At 22.8% G+C, this 16,899-nt stretch overlaps 1 protein-coding gene across 2 annotated transcripts; it reads left to right on the top strand.

Annotated features, from left to right (window-relative positions):
• Positions 1-334: 334 nt before the first annotated feature.
• On the top strand, positions 335-16,250 carry LOC112599413 (putative leucine-rich repeat-containing protein DDB_G0290503). Of its 2 annotated transcripts, none has more exons than XM_025346329.1 (19): positions 335-530; positions 1,271-1,362; positions 1,680-1,744; positions 1,806-2,078; positions 2,171-2,244; positions 4,573-4,714; positions 4,986-5,200; positions 6,474-6,605; positions 7,157-7,345; positions 7,945-12,224; positions 12,282-12,429; positions 12,497-12,571; positions 12,631-12,771; positions 12,845-12,909; positions 12,984-13,051; positions 14,734-14,966; positions 15,037-15,114; positions 15,173-15,235; positions 16,106-16,250. In XM_025346329.1, exons 1-19 carry the CDS (start codon positions 498-500, stop codon positions 16,214-16,216), a joined length of 6,477 nt encoding a protein of 2,158 aa, XP_025202114.1. In that variant the 5' UTR covers positions 335-497; the 3' UTR covers positions 16,217-16,250. The 2 variants fall into 2 exon arrangements, with proteins under 2 accessions (XP_025202114.1, XP_025202113.1); XM_025346328.1 differs by having other exon boundaries at positions 12,984-13,075.
• The last annotated feature ends 649 nt before the right edge of the window (positions 16,251-16,899 follow it).

Genomic DNA, 16,899 nt, shown 5'->3' with positions numbered 1-16,899 from the left:
ATTTTCTGAAGTTTTCGTTCCTATAAAATTTAAAATACTATATCCCTCCAAAATAGTATCTTATCATTTATCATATCAGTTTAATTTGTAAACAGTCACCTCTTAGATAACGATTATCGGCCATTTTGTTGGAGACATAATTTTGTATGTAAAACGTATGGCAGTCGGCTATCTAGTATTTTTATATATCTGTGGGTTGTCTGTATGATAATATTGATAATAAAACAAGATTTTTAACTTCAATTCTACGTTATTTAATTTTATGAAGCGTGGCCACACTGATCGGTCGTCATAGAAGTGATTATGTTTACAGTGTAACGTACTAACGTATTTACTATTTAACGGTCATAACGAATAATGATACCTCCATTCTCTAGTGATTTTTTTTAGTAATTACTTCGTTGTTTTTTCGATTATAAACGCGTAATTTATACGAATAAACAGCAAATTACATGTTTGTTGATCAATATTCAAGAACCTGATATTTTGAAACCATAATGGACAATTTCGAATCCACTTTTCTTCGTTGGGTAAGTCATATGAATTTAGACAGAACTCATATTATGATGTTGGACTCGGATAAAATAAATAAGTACACATTCTTGCATAACTATTATAACATTCAAAATTATTTCTTTTTATTGGGCCAGTAATTAAGTAAGTAATATTATTATTACTTTATGTTTTCCTTCAATATCTAAATACTTGGTATAGATAAATACCTGTATAATCTTACTACAGTACTGATATAATAAAAGTTAATAGTATACAATACTCATACAATAATAATATTTTGGCAACTAAATACAGTATAATTGGATAAACAAATCAATTTATTTAATTATTTTATCAATTCAAATTTAATTAGTTGTTAAGTTTATGATTTGTGTTGCTGATCTTATTTTACACGTTAACCTTTTTAAATTCAAATATATTGTAGATATTTAAATGTAAATTACCTGCTATATAGTATTCACCTGATAATAATTATAATTTATAAGATGTTAGGTAGTTATTCATGCTAATTCACTAATTAAAAGTATATCCTCTACCTTAATCATTCTTAGAAGGTTAAAAAGTTTAAAAATAATAATAACAATAATAAAAATATAAAACCTTAATTTCTTGTCAGGTAGCACTGCTGGTAACCTTCCTACTTTTTAATTAATGTTATTTTTAATTCAACACGCTTACTTATTATACCTTGTTTGTATAGATTGTAAATATACTATATTAAATTTAAAAAATAAGTAGTTATTTTTATTTTCAGATATGTTTATTTGATGAATTTAAAGACAATGAATATTCAAGTATAAAAAATCTTGTATCCAGTACATCGTTTAAGCAATTTGTTGATAATGTGTAAGTATTGTGTTTTACTTATTATATTTAACTTACAACAACATAAATTGTCAAATAACTTAACATACTAATAACTTTTTTTAATCTTTCTGCAATGTTAATTTATATTTGCTTAACATTTTATTTGATTTATCATAAGTATTTGTGCCAAGTTGCATAAACAATCATGAATATTTAATGAATTAATAATATAATTATGATCTCTTATAAATAATTTAGTAACTCATTGTTGGTCCATGAAAGTTTAATTAATTAATTCTTCTATAAAACTTAATAATATAGTATTACTAATTAAAATATATTTTGATATTTTATAGATTTTGTTTGAAATGTTCTTCAGATTTGAGTACAGAAGATACACAAGTTTACAACACTATAAAAGGTATTTTTTTAATTTTAAAGTAATATTTTTTTATTAATTATTAAAAAAAAAAATTTAACAGTGAATTATTGTGAGTTTGAAGTCCAAAAGTATGAAGACTTATACAATAAAGAAAATTCAATCTACACTTGTGTCGTGGTTTTGCTACATGCATTATTAAAATGTACAAATGACAAATTTAGAAATCAGTTAAGTGAAAGAATGAATAATGAAGAACAAGAATTACTTGCAAATTTTTTAAAAGCTACACAATCTTTATTGTTCACCAAACAAAATATTTCTGAAGCACTTGTATTAATAAGTGATTCTAAGCATACTTCTATTAATGTTTCAGGTAAACATAAAGATTAATATAAATATTTTTTTAATTTAATTATATAATTTGAAATAAATAATTGTATTGGATAAATATATCTTTGTGTATAGAAGTTTATTCAAATAACAATACACCAATCAAATCAAAATCAATGCGGCGAAGCTATTTACAAGAATTTTGTGAGGTAATACTAATATTTTTAAAATTACTCACTTTTTAAAGTATTATTTTAATTGTATTTATGTCTTTGTGATTAACCATCCAAATTGTGTGTAGTTATTAATATTAAATTCAATTGATTTATTATTAAATTTTAAAGTAAAGACATGTTTTCTCTTAGGTTTTTTACAATATTTAAATTTTTAAGTTAGTTATAAGAAATTTTAAATTGTAATTAATTACATACTCATAAAATACTTTCAAACTAAAATTTCAATAGTAGCCTAAAGGTTCCATAGGTAGTATTATTAACTTCATGTTTTATGATACATCAGTTTACTTAATTAATGGTATTTAAACAAAAGCCAGACAAAACTGTAGAAATTGGGTTTTATCAATTTTAATTTTCAAAAAAGTTTTGTTTGATTAATGTATTTAACTAAATTTTTGGAGAGAAAATTTTTAATATTCCAAAAGTTGTTAGTTTCATATTGAAAAATATAAATAAAAATTACTAGATTATTATTTATCAATATTGTAATTCAAAATTTAGTTATTAAAATCACTTTTATTAAAACCTATTGGAACTTGTTAATCAATTAAAATCCAATTTCAAGATTTAAAATTGTTAAACCAAATTCTTACAATTTTGGTTGAAATATTAACTTTTTTCATAGAAAAAATTTTATTAAAATTAACATTTGACATAAGTCTATACACGCATAAGTTCATTGATAGCATATATTATAAATAAGCTGATTAACAGATCTCGCAGTGTTATGCAATCCTGCAGATAGAATTTCACATATATTCAGTGAGTTACTAACCTATATAAATATATTGTTTTTTGGTAACCACATTTCTTTTAGAATCAATTCATAAGATGTAAGTTTTATATATTAATAAGACAGTAAATCAAAAAATATTATTTAAAAAAGAATAAATTATTAAAAGACCTGTATTAGTATTAATACGTTTTGATTATAATTAAGAAGTAAAAATGTAATAAGTTAAGAGAATGTTACACCTGTGTGTATTGTCACCCTCTTACATGCATATAACTTAGCAAATTTGCATTCAGTTAAAAATATTTGTTATTACTTATTTAAATAATATTAGAAAGAATTTACCTATTATCAAAATTAAAGGTTACAGAACGATCAATGTCGCAGTGTTGATTTTTTGTTTTTATTTTTAAGCTGAATATAAACATTCTAAATTTTTGATATTTTTCTTACATACCTTGATTAAAAATTAAAATATAAAAAAAAAAATCAAAACTACAACACTGATTATTGTGTAACCTTTAATTTTTATGATAGGCGATTTTTTTTTTTTTAATATTTAAGTTCACAAAATTTAAAGTTGTGGCCTTGTCTTAATAAACATTTCGTCCCTAGCAAATATTAATTTTAAATAATTGGTCCACAAATATTATTAGTCCTAGTGCATTTGGTTTCCAGCCTATTTTAATTGTCAAACATTCATCACCCAGTTTTTTTGAATTATACTGAATACTGGTTGTTAATTTATAGTACTTCATGTTATTGATACTTCCTAAACCAGCGGTTCTCAAACTGTGCTCCGCGGAGCCCTAGGGCTCCGCGAGAGTAGTCTAAGGGCTCCGTGGCTCCCTGAGAATTTTTGTATTAATTAAATTTAAATTATTAAATTATTATTATATTTCTTAGTTAAATTTTTATTTTTATAATCAATATTATTTAGACCGTACCAATATGAATTATTTTAAACGTTTAAAACTTTAAAATATTTATAAATCCACATATGTCATATTTTGTGTCATTGTCAAAATGAGATTAGATAAAAGTCGGGTTTTTCATTCATTTGACATGTTGTAAGATAATGATTTAGTTTACTTATCTACAAGAGTACAATCTACATTCTACGAAGTTCTAATAATTTCTTGATTCTTCAGTCATTACTCGTTATTCATCGGCCGCTAACGCAAATATTGTTATTTCGGTGTTTATTTCGTATTACGTGTTTCTTATTTTACCATCAATTGTTTTTATTGTTAACAATTTTTTTTGTGAATAAAAATACAAATGGATCGTATATATTCGTATTTTATAGAAAATAAAAATAAAAAGCAAATCATTTACAATTGTTAATTGTAATTACATAATTTATTTATGAATTTTTGTTGTCTCATATAGACATTTCTGATCTTTGGGGCTCCGTAATTTTTTTTAGGAATATATGGGCTCCGCGAACAAAAAAGTTTGAGAACCGCTGTCCTAAACAATAAATGATTTTATTTGTGTTTAATATTTACAGTTAATAATTTTATATTTATATTAATATTTACCTAATTTAATAACCTTTATTTTAGTCACCAAAATCTCAGTGTTTAATAAATCAAGAGAAAGAAAAATATATCACCAAACTTACTGAAGACTATAAAAATGAATGTGAAGAAAACTACAAGTTGGCTGAAAATGTTAAATATCTAAAAGAGCTTAATACTCAACTAAGTAAATATTGAAAAAAAATAATATTTTTCCAAGGTTGATTTTGTTATCTGAGAATATATATATACTATAATTAAAAAAATAATAATTTAATTTAAAATAACAGTTAATATGTCATTGTAAAGTAAATTATACAGGTTTAATAAGAATTGAGAAATTATTATTTATTAATATATAATATGTATTAAGTAGCTTATTATATTTTTTGCATAGTACATAAATTAAAAATAGTAAATTATTTTTAAGTTTTATTAATTATTGATTTTTAATTTAGGTAATAAATTAGAAGACAAAGATAAAATATTACAATTATTGAAAGATGAAATCAAAGAATATTCCAAACCAAATCAGTCTCCAGAAAATAAAACAGATAATACATTAATTATAAAAAAATTAAATAGGGACAAAAAAGATTTGGAGATGAATTGCAATGAATTAAAACAACAAGTAACAGAACTTGATAAAAAACATAAAGAGCTTAATGGAAAAGTATGTAAATTATGATTAATTATAAACTATCTATCAGGACTGTCCATTGTAGATTTATAGTTAAGACATGTAAAGCTTAACTAATATCTTAAAATGTTCTAGTAAACAACAATCCCACATTAATTTTTGATCAACAATTTTCTTTAATGGTTATAGCTTTATAATATGCAATAGGTATAAGTTAATTGGAATAAGTCATTGTATATAGTTGTCCAGTTTATTATAATCTAGGGAATAGTCACTGAATACCCAATAAAAGATGCTGCTTTAAATAATCATCAGCCTGTGTAGCTCGGTATTAAAATTTTATAACTTTAATATAAAAAAATGTACTAAAAATCAATTGCACTAAAAGATTTGTCTGTAGTATAATATAATGTAATTGTATTTATTAAATGTATAATAATAGCTTTTATTAAAGAAGGGGTAAACTTTGAAATCAATGAACTATTTGATCACCCTGATATATTTAATATCGGTCTTTACTATTATTCTATTTGAATTATGACTTATTATTACTACCATGGTCCCAATGTAAAAATAGTCATGGTACCAAATTATAATTTGAAAGTAAAATATTAAAAAATCAACTTTTTTAAACAACACTTGGTTTGAAATTTGAATACAGCTATCTTCCATTTGTAACTATCAGATGATTTATTTTTTCCTAGACAGAAGAACAGGTACTATAGCAATTTGGGGAAATTTTTCATTCACTAGATTAAGAAATAAAATTGGAGGATGAAAATGTTGTTAAGTTTAAAATGTATTATCTAGGCGCAAAAATAATGCAGGTAGAATACTTCTATAGCAATGGTGTTTTGTAGAACTATATATTATGAAAGAAAAGAGTTGATTCACTAATGCATTGATAAATAATTAAATATTACTATAATTTAAGATTAAGTCTAATAGTTGTAGTTTTACATTTATAAATTAACAGATACTAGGAATATTTAAAAGTATAATATATATTTGAACAACAATAACAGTAAAAAAAGAACTCCTATACCATGTAACTCCAATAATTTTAAATCAAAAAATTATATTACCAACACTTTAATAAAATTAAAGATCAAAAATTAAATTGAAATTTTTATTCAAAGTTTTTTTTATTGATATATTGTTTGTTTTTTTTTTTTTTTTTTTTTTTTTGTGATGGAGAAGTCTCTTGATAAACTATACTGCCACACTTACCATTGATAACTAAATAAATCTTATTCTGTTTACAATGTTCTAATTTTAATTAATAATTTATTATTTTTGTTTTTAGTTTGAAATGAAAACTTCAGAGTATAATAATCTTATTTTAACGTTTGATAATGTTGAAAGCGAAAATATGATGTTAAAAGAAAACATGAAATTATTTGAAGCAACCATAAAAGCAAAAGACTTAGAAATAACTGTAAGTTTAAAACTTGATGCCATAGTTTTAATAGTAAACAGTTAGATGGGCCATAATAAAAAAAAAAAACTACTCTACTTTAAAAAAATAATGTTATTATTATTTTTGATAAATTTAAAAATGAAAATACTATTATATTATTTTTTATCTACAATCTATTGAACTATTTTATTTTACAACTTCACTCAATATTTAAGTTATGAACTTAACTAATAACCATGTTTTTATACCATCTCCTTTCTCTTTTTTAAATCTTAGTTTCTTTATTATTAAAATTCTTTTGTGCAGATGATAACGATATTTCATCTTTGTTAGTCTAAAAATGTATGCTTAATGAATATAAGAATTACATACCCATGTGTTTAATGATAATGAATTTTTTAATTCTTTTCTATACTTTTGGCTAAATAAAAAAGTATAATTTTGAAACCTACAATTACTTCTTTGCTTGGTAGTCTTCACAAATTATATATTTCTAACACAGTATAATCAATGAATTATAATCATAAAATATTAAGTTTAATAAAATGTATAACTTTTTTTCATTTAAGTCTTTAAAAGATGAATTATGTAATAAATCAATAACAAATAATCCAACAAATATAAGCAGCCAAGAAGCTAATTCTATGCCTCCAAATACATTATTTAATGAATTGAGTTGTTTGAAATTAGAAGAAATAACACATGATAAAGAGAAATACAGACATAAGTACAAATCAATAAAAAAGGAATTATCAAATGTAAGTATAGTAATAAATAATTTTTTTATGATTTTTTTTATATCAAAATATAACTCATAGCTTATATATTTAGTGCTTTAACTATCTAATTAATATAGTTGTCATCAAACACCTTACAATTCTTAGTATTTTTGCTATTTTTTTAAGTATATGTAATAATAAAATTATTATTTTGATAGAGAATATGCTAGTTCTGCACTCATTTCCCTTTCCATTGACACTAGCATGCAGATATATGTCTAGTTGCAATATTTATTGTAGAGGAGTGTGCACTAGACAAAAACCTTTCACCACTTTGTCTATTAACTTTTTAAATAGAATATAATCTAGCTAAAACATAGTTCTGATTAATGCAAATTAGTCATATTACATGTTTGTAAGACATGAAAAGTAAAAATACATTCGTTCAATAAGAATAAAATAAACTAAAATAGCAATATTTATTTGTTTGAAATATACTTCTAGTATTTCATTTTATATCAGTTGCCAGGCTTATGAGTAATTAACAAACTTCGCTCAAATACCTGCAAATTAATTATCTGACAACTACTGACTACTTTAATAGCATAATTGTTTACTTTCCTTTAATGTTTTTCCAGACTGAAATCCATGTTAAAGAATTAAATGATAAAATAATTATATTAGAAAAAAAGTTGAATGATTATGAAACTCATAAAGATGAATTGATAGATCAATTCACAAACAAAAAAAAAGAACTTCAAGAATGTCAAAAGAAAAAAAATAATTTAGAATCAAAAATTAAGCATCTTAAAGATACTATCAAAGACAATGAAAATCATATTGAATCCCTTTGTTCTAAGTTAGATAAAAGAGAAAAACAAATTGAGATGTTATCTGTTGAAATGGATTCTGTGAAAAAATCAAAAACTATGATTGAACTAATTTTAAGCAAAACTAACACCGAAATTGAAGCAATACATGAAGAATATGATGAAAAAGTAAAAAAATTCCAGTCAACGATAGAAGAATATAAAAATTCGGAAAATTTATCTCATCAAAACTTAATTGACTTGGAGAATAATTTGAAAAATGTTCAAGATAATTTAGCAAATAAAGAACACATTATTATTTTTTATGAAGAAAAAATGGCTGAAAATTACCAAATTATTGGTACTCAAGAAGAGCAATTGAAAACTATGTATCAAGAAAAGCTATTATTAGAATCACATTTGAAAAATGTAAAAGTAGAAATTGAAACACAACAGAAAAATTTTAATGACAAAAATCATGAGATGGAAAACTATTTAGAATATTATTTAGATGAGTTGAAAGATATTAAAAATGAAAAAACAAAAATTGAAGAAATTTTACATTGTAAAAAAAATGAAATAGATCAACAACTAGAACTAATTAACTATCAAAAAGATATAATTAAAACATTACAATCAGAACAATGTAGCCAACAACTTATCATAAATGATCTTAATGAAGTTTTGCAGCAAAAATCTTCTGAAAATAAAGATTTAAGTGCAAAAGTACTTGAAACTACATCAGATTTAAATAAGTTGAATGAAAAACTTAGTGTGGCTCTGGCTGATAATGATATTATAGAAACAAATTTGAAAAAAAATGAATTGCAAATGAAAACTTTGAAAGAAGAATTTCAGTGTCAGATTAATGATATGAAAAATGTATTAGAAAATCAAAATAATCAGTATATAAAAAAGGTTGAGAAATTACAAGATAATTTAGATAAAAAACAAAATGATTTTAATGAACAACTTATAGTATGTAATAAACTAACTGAAACTATTTCTCAGTTACAAGTAGAAAAAAAAGAATTAGAGGAAAAATTAAAATTAAGTAATCTAGATTTAAATCAAAAACAGATACAATTTGAACAAATTACTAAAGAGAATAATAAATTGAAACAAAATGTTGATTATATTGAAAATCAATGTCTTGATTTACAACATAAATTAAATGATTTGAATAACATTATATTAAAAAAAGAAGAAGACATAAAATTATTGAAAGTTGATATATCAGAAAATTCAGTTTTGAAAGAAAGCCTACAGAAACAAGTTATTGAAGTACAGCAAGTTTTGAACAATAAAAATATTGAGTTAGAAGATCAAATTCAACAATACAATGAGCAAAGAGAAGCAATCATAAAATTAAACTTGGAAAAAGAGTGTCTTAATGATAAAATAATAAACCTCGAAGAATCACTAACTCATAACGAATACAAATTTAATTTATGTGAAGGGAAATTATATGATTGCAGTAATACAGTTGATGATTTGGAAAAAAAAATAAATGAGATAAAAAATGAAAAGTCATTTTTAGAATTGGAATTGAAAGAAACTATTACTAAATTATCAAAAGCAAACCAAGATCTTACCCTACAATTAGAAATCAATGAAACAAATTTATTAAACACTCAAGAAAAATTAATTCTTGAACAAGATGAATTGAAGAAAGAAATAGAAAAGTCAAATGAACAAATAAAGACAATATCTATTTTGAATGCGGAAAATGTTAGGTTAGAAGAAGAAACCAACAAACTTCAAAAATGCTTAAACATAAATGATGATACTATAAAGTCATTGCAAGAAAAAGTTCTTGCTTGTGAAAATCAGTATGAAGAATTACAAACATTGAAGACAAATTTAGTATCTGAACTTAGTGAAAAGCAATTGAAATTAGTTAATTTACACCAGGAGTCTAAGCAACAACTTGATGATATGAATATCAAGTATAATGAAGTACAAGAAAAGTATAATAACAAACAGATTGAACTTGATGAATTCTTTACTAGATATAACTGCCTTATGAAAACTGTTACTCATTTAACCACGGAAAGGGATAATTTAATTAATAAAACTGATACGCTTGAGAATAATTTATTAAACAAAGATATTATTATTACAACTAATCAAGAAAAATTACTTGAGTATGAAGAAATGAATAATAAAATTTTAACTGAAAAGACTGCAATGGAAGTAGATTTAAATCTACGTCTTAAAGAAATGGAAACAAAATTAGCCGACTTGCAAGAAGAACTAAATCTCATGCATTTAAGCTTAGAAACTCGGGAAAAAGAAATTGATCAACATTTAAAGACCATCTTCAGTTTGACTTCAGATAAAGATAATTTAATAAATGAAACAAAAACACTTAAAGATTGTTTATTAGAAAAAGAAAAAATTTTATCATTAAATGATACAAAATTTATTGGATTTGAAACACAATTAAGTGAACTACAAAGTCTAAAAAATTTCTTAGAAACAGAACTCAATGATACTAAAACACAATTACACAATATTCAACACAACCTAACTCAAACACTAGAAGTAAAAAATAAACAACTACAAGATGTTGAGGAAAAACATATAAATTTGCAAGAAGAATTGGATAAACAAAACAAAAAGCTCAATGAAAACCAATTGAAATTAATTAATTTACACCAGGAGTCTGAGCAACAACTTGATGATATGAATATCAGGTATAATGGAGTACAAGAAAAATGTAATAACAAACAGATTGAACTTGATGAATTCATTACTAGATTTAACTGCCTCATGAAAACAGTTATACATTTAACCACAGAAAGAGATAATTTGATTAATAAAACTGATATGCTTGAGAATACTTTATTAAATAAAGATATTATTATTACAACTAACCAAGAAAAATTACTTGAGTATGAAGAAATTAATAATAAAATAATAACTGAAAAAACTGTAATGGAAGTAGATTTAACTCAACGTCTTAAAGAAATGGAAACAAAATTAGCTGACTTGCAAGAAGAACTAAATCTCATGCATTTAAGCTTAGAAACTCGGGAAAAAGAAATTGATCAACATTTAAATACCATCTTCAGTTTGACTTCAGATAAAGATAATTTAATTAGTGAAACAAAAGCACTTAAAGATTGTTTATTAGAAAAAGAAAAAACTTTATCATTAAATGATACAAAATTGATTGGATTTGAAACACAATTAAATGAACTACAAAGTCTAAAAAATTTCTTAGAAGCAGAACTCAAAGATACTAAAACACAATTACTCAATATTCAACACAACCTAACTCAAAAACTTGAAGTAACAAATAAACAACTACAAGATGTTGAGGAAAAACATATTAATTTGCAAGAAGAATTGGATAAACAAAACAAATGTTCAATTGAACAAATAGAGAAAATCAATTCATTAATGTGCGAAAAAAATAATTTGATAAATGAGACTAATAATCTCAAAGAATATTTAGTTCAAAATGAAACTGATTTAGAGTTAACTCAGAATAAATTGCAGGATTATGATAAACAAAATAAAGAAATAGAAAGTCGAAATACATCTTTGTTGATAGAATTGAATCAACTGAAATGTCAGTTCAATAATTTACATCAAGAATCCACTGAAGAAATTGATAAAATCAATAAAAAAAAATTGGAAGCTCAAGAACAAATTAACCTTAAGCAAACTGAAATGAATGAACATATCAAACTAAAAAATGATTTAATAATTGATATCTACAAGAAAATAAATTACTTAAAATGTATGAAAATTGAAATGGAATCAATGCTAAAGAAAGAAAGAAAAAATTTTGAAACATGTTTTGAAACTTGTTTGAATTATTCATTTAACCATGTTAACAACAAACCCAAAGTGGATCATCATGATTCATTAATCGAAGTTATAACTTCTGCAGATACATTTATTGAACAAAATGGTATTCAACTTGCCCGAGTTGAAAACTATGATGAATACTTTATTATTGAAAAGGTGAAAAAAATATTTGAAGCTTTGAAAATGTTTATAATTAGTTTAAAATCACAAGGAAATGAACAAACAATTAATGACACTAGTAATGAGTCTAATGAAACTTATACCGAATTACTTGCTTTATCAAAAACGTATGTATTTCATTTAATTAAATTTACTATAAAATTAAGATAAATATTTAATTTCAGTCAACAAGCAACCATTAAACATTTAGAAAATGAAATGTCTACATTAAAATCTGAATGCAATTACAAAATGACAAAAGTCCAACAAAAAACTCAAGAGTATGTAACCTCAGAATATGAAAAGAAGTTTGAACGAAAACGAGAACAAATGGTAATGTTGAAGTAAAATTATCATAATAGATAAATATTAATATCAAATACTTCTTTTTTTTTTTTAGAAACAATTTTGTAAAGATTTAGAGGCAAAAATTCATCAAGATTATGAAACTAAACTGTCAAAATACAAAGATAAGGTGTGTTCTTTTAGGTCATTATTAATTTTCATTAACATTAATTAATTGTTATAAAACAGATAACCAAAGATGAAATTCATATTAAAGAACTTGGTCAGCAGTTGTGGGAAGTTAGTGAAAAATATTTAAAGTTACAACAAAAAGACAGAAGAGAATCAACAATGTCCTTACCATTTGAAATGTCAATGAATTCTGAAATAGTAAGTATTTTAAAAATATATAAATCATGTTTAAGGTGTTGAATAGTTATTTTTATGTACATTTATTTTACAGACAACTACTCTCCCAAAATATAATTCTTTTACATTGCCAAAGTCTAGCTCAGTAGGTCAAATCAGGTAAAAATACTTACTAATAATATATTTATTTGATACAATATTGAATATTTTCAATTGTTGTATTATGATTTTAGATCACTAGTTGAAGAGACCACTCGTTCTTATCAAGATAATACTAAACGAAATGTGCCTGCAGGAATCGGTAAAAAATTCAGCTTATCATCTGGTGCGTTACTAACAAAAATCTAACATATTAATATTTTTGCCTAGTTTGTAATTAAAAAAGTATTACCTAATATAATAATAATTAATACTAATTATTTCAATACCCATATTATATAAGAATATATTCAATATTTTATTCACTATTTCAAAAATGGTCATTTTTAAATTATGTTGTTTAAAACTTTAATCTTTAATCATTATTTGTTATAGCTGTTTCTTAAAGAAGCAGAAAACTAAAATTATATAAAAATGAATTTCAATGAAACAATTTTAGTTACATAACTATAAATTTGAATTGGATTTGTTTGTAATTTGTATAAATATAATAAATTTTTAGTAAAAAAATAAAATGGTAAATAATATGCTTTGCTACTTGAATTCATTAATATTCCTGCTGGACAAAATTAATTTAACTTATAAACCATCTATTCATGGACTGAAATAAATTATATTTAAAAATAATGCTTTGATTAATAGTATTGGGTATTCTTGTATAACTATTGCTTAATATGGCTTATTCATAAACTAAATATTATATTTTATCTTTATCAACATAGCAACTTCAAAACATTTATCTGAAAAAAAATAAGTAATAACAGTTAATTTGCTGTTGAAATTTAACAATAATTTTTTTAAATTAAATAGTATTTAATTGACTGATTTGCCAGTATTGTTTAACCAATCTTCCCTATGTACATTTTACAAATTAAATCTCTTCTTTTTTTCTTTTTTCTTTTTTTTTTTTTTTTTTTTTTTTTTTTTTTTTTTTTTTTTTTTTTTTAATTCATATTTTTAGTAAGCAACTTGATTTTTTTTTCTAGCTCTAATTTAATTTAATTGGACATTTAAGAAAAAAAAAGTGAATATTTTTTACTTGTTAAATTTTAGATTTATTTAAATTTTAGATCTATGAATGGTTTTTGATTATCATTATCATTATTTCTAAATAATAAATGAATTTGATCAATTTTATACTTTCCAAATATTTATTTTGTTTATTTTATTTTCATAAGAGAATATTATAATATATTACTCACTTTTTTTCAAGTACAGTCTGATGATAATACTGATATTAACTGGAAGTCAAGCTTAATGAGATTATAATACATATTATTTATTGTAATTATAATTTTGTATGTCAATAGATAAAGAGAATAATAAATACAATATCCTCTATAGCTCTATTAAAAGTCAAAATTTACTATGTATAAATTATACTGTCTCTATATAAATGTATTTAGAAAATCTAAGACATGTGCGTCTGTGTTATATATTTTATTATTATAGGTAAATATAATTGAAGTATATGAAATAAAAATGCCTAAATAAAGAATATATTTTTAAAATCTTACTTTGATTGCCTTCAAGTTAAAATTGTACTTCTTTTAAACTAAAAAAAGGTAGAATTATAATATATTAATTAATACTTATCTTTCTATAGCGATTCTAATATGTTGATAAACTATAAGCCATTAACAATTATTAAATGATTATTATCTACATTTTTTTTTTCAAATAAAAACTATTGTATTTAATTATATCATAAAAGAAGGTGTATAATATTAAGAAAAAAAAATAAGTAAATTTAAATCCTTCCATCTTCCAACCCCTTGTTAAATATTCCTAATTAATAATTCTATTCTTTTCACTTTGCTAAAGGTAAAATATTTCCCAAAGAAGAAGATGAAGAAGGTGAAATGTTCAATCACTCATGTCTTTCAGATTTAAAACAAGGTAAAGTAAGACTCAGTGATAATAAAAAACTATATAATGAAAGACTGTCAGAACTACAAGCTCGCAACTCACTTTGTCCACCACATTTAAGAAGTTGTTATGCTGTAGAAACCAATTTCTTGCCAAACACCTCATTAGTTACAGAAGAAGACATTAAGGTGATTTGTTATTATTTATTTGTCATAGCCAATCATTATTCATTATTATATAATCAATTTAATTTTTTAGTCAACAGCTAATTATAGTGATTATGAGACTGAAAATCTAATCCCAAATGATCGTACAAAAAAAAAAGATAGAAATCAGGTATTTATTATACAATATCTATTTGTTTAATTGAATATTATATTTATTTTATTTTCAGACATCTTATAAAAAACCAGGACCACCAACTCCAAGCAAAAATGGAGGTCGTGTTTCTTTATCGGTATTTATCATTGTTTCATTACTGTAGAGTTTAAAAATTTGTCTTCATTTTTGAATATTATTAACACTCTAAATTTTAGATAAATGTATCTGTTTTACAATGAGGTATATGTTTTTTTTTTCATTTTAAGTATGGTTTTGGATAGTAAATTGATCCAATTTGTACTTTAGAAAGGTCAAAATAAGAAATATTAGTTTAATTCTATTATTCAAAAATTAATGTTTTCCCCAAAACATTGTAAATACACAATTTCAAAAAAATGTTTAGTTGTAATGTTTTATTATAAGTATTTAAAGTTAGAAATTTGACAAAATCTTGAAAATCACAACTTTATTGTGGTTAGAAATTCAAATAAATGTTTATACCTAAAATTTTAAAGTACAAAAATATAAATTGCAAATCTTTATCAAAAGAAAAAAAAAATTAATTGCTGGGAAGTCAAATTAATTTCTAATAACATTAGTTATTCTGTTAAATAACTTTCTCTTCAAACCATCTTTATTTTTGTTGCAATTCAAAAGTAAATACTTAAAATTTTCACCAAATATTCATGTTAATTTTTTGTACATAGTATAACTTTCAAAATACTCTAACACTGAACTGTAAGCATAAAAATGTTTTTTTCTATAAATGTCAAAAAAAATTAGCTAGGTCAAAGTTCTTGAAAATTTATAATAAGATTTCACTTAAGTTTTTCTCATATCTGTATAAAAATTATAAAAATTCATGTGCATATTTCTTTTTTTTTACATATATACATTTAAAATTCAAATTTTTGTAACTTATGTAAAAAAAATTGTGTACAATATGCCTTATAAGTAGTTTATATGGAGACTAATAATAAGTTAAATTTTCTCAAAATGATTTCAGAGCAATCAAAAAATCACATTAAAAGAATCTAAAGAAACAAATACTAACAAAAGACGAGCCAGCAGTACACCTAACAAATTATTTAGCTTATTTATGAGCAAAAAGAATTAATTTTGTTTTATAAAAAATTGTTCAAGGTTTAAAATGTCTAATTATTACTTAATTATTTTTTTGTTTTATTAATGTATTATACTTTTTTTCTATTGTATTTTCATTTTCAATATTATTATTAAAAATTATTTACATATTTTTAATACTATAATTATTTGGTCAATCATCTTTGGTTGTTATATATATACTGAATACTTGTATTGTAATATTCAGCTAACTATCTTCCATGAAATAACTCAAATTATTCTTCTAATACAACCTTTGATCCTATTGACTATGCCACTGATATTCATAAAAATCATTACATTTATTGTTTGTTCCTTTTACTCATATTATATTATATTAATATTCACTATAAGTATTAGAAATAGATAAGAATGCAGAAAAGTATAAGCATAAAAATTTATAGACTAGAGACTTCAATATAGTTGATTAATTATAGGTTTTTTATAATCCTTTTTTCTTATTTTATGTATTTATTATTTTAAATAAACACAATTCCATTTAATTTATTTCAAATAAAACCATTTCTATACTTTTTCCTACCATTTTCAAGACTTAATTTTTGTATTCTTTTATTAAATAACCATTAATAACAAGTTGTTATTTTGAAAATGACTGTTCATATAGTTCTACATTTATAAAATTTTCTAAAACTATGCTTTTAAAATGGATTTATTTGC

The sequence above is a fragment of the Melanaphis sacchari genome, unplaced genomic scaffold, assembly GCF_002803265.2.
Source record: "Melanaphis sacchari strain LSU unplaced genomic scaffold, SCAv2.0 Contig50_pilon_pilon, whole genome shotgun sequence".
Taxonomy (NCBI): Eukaryota; Metazoa; Arthropoda; class Insecta; order Hemiptera; family Aphididae; genus Melanaphis; species Melanaphis sacchari.
Note: the sequence above shows the minus strand (reverse complement) of the source record. Positions and strands in the feature narration are given on the sequence as shown.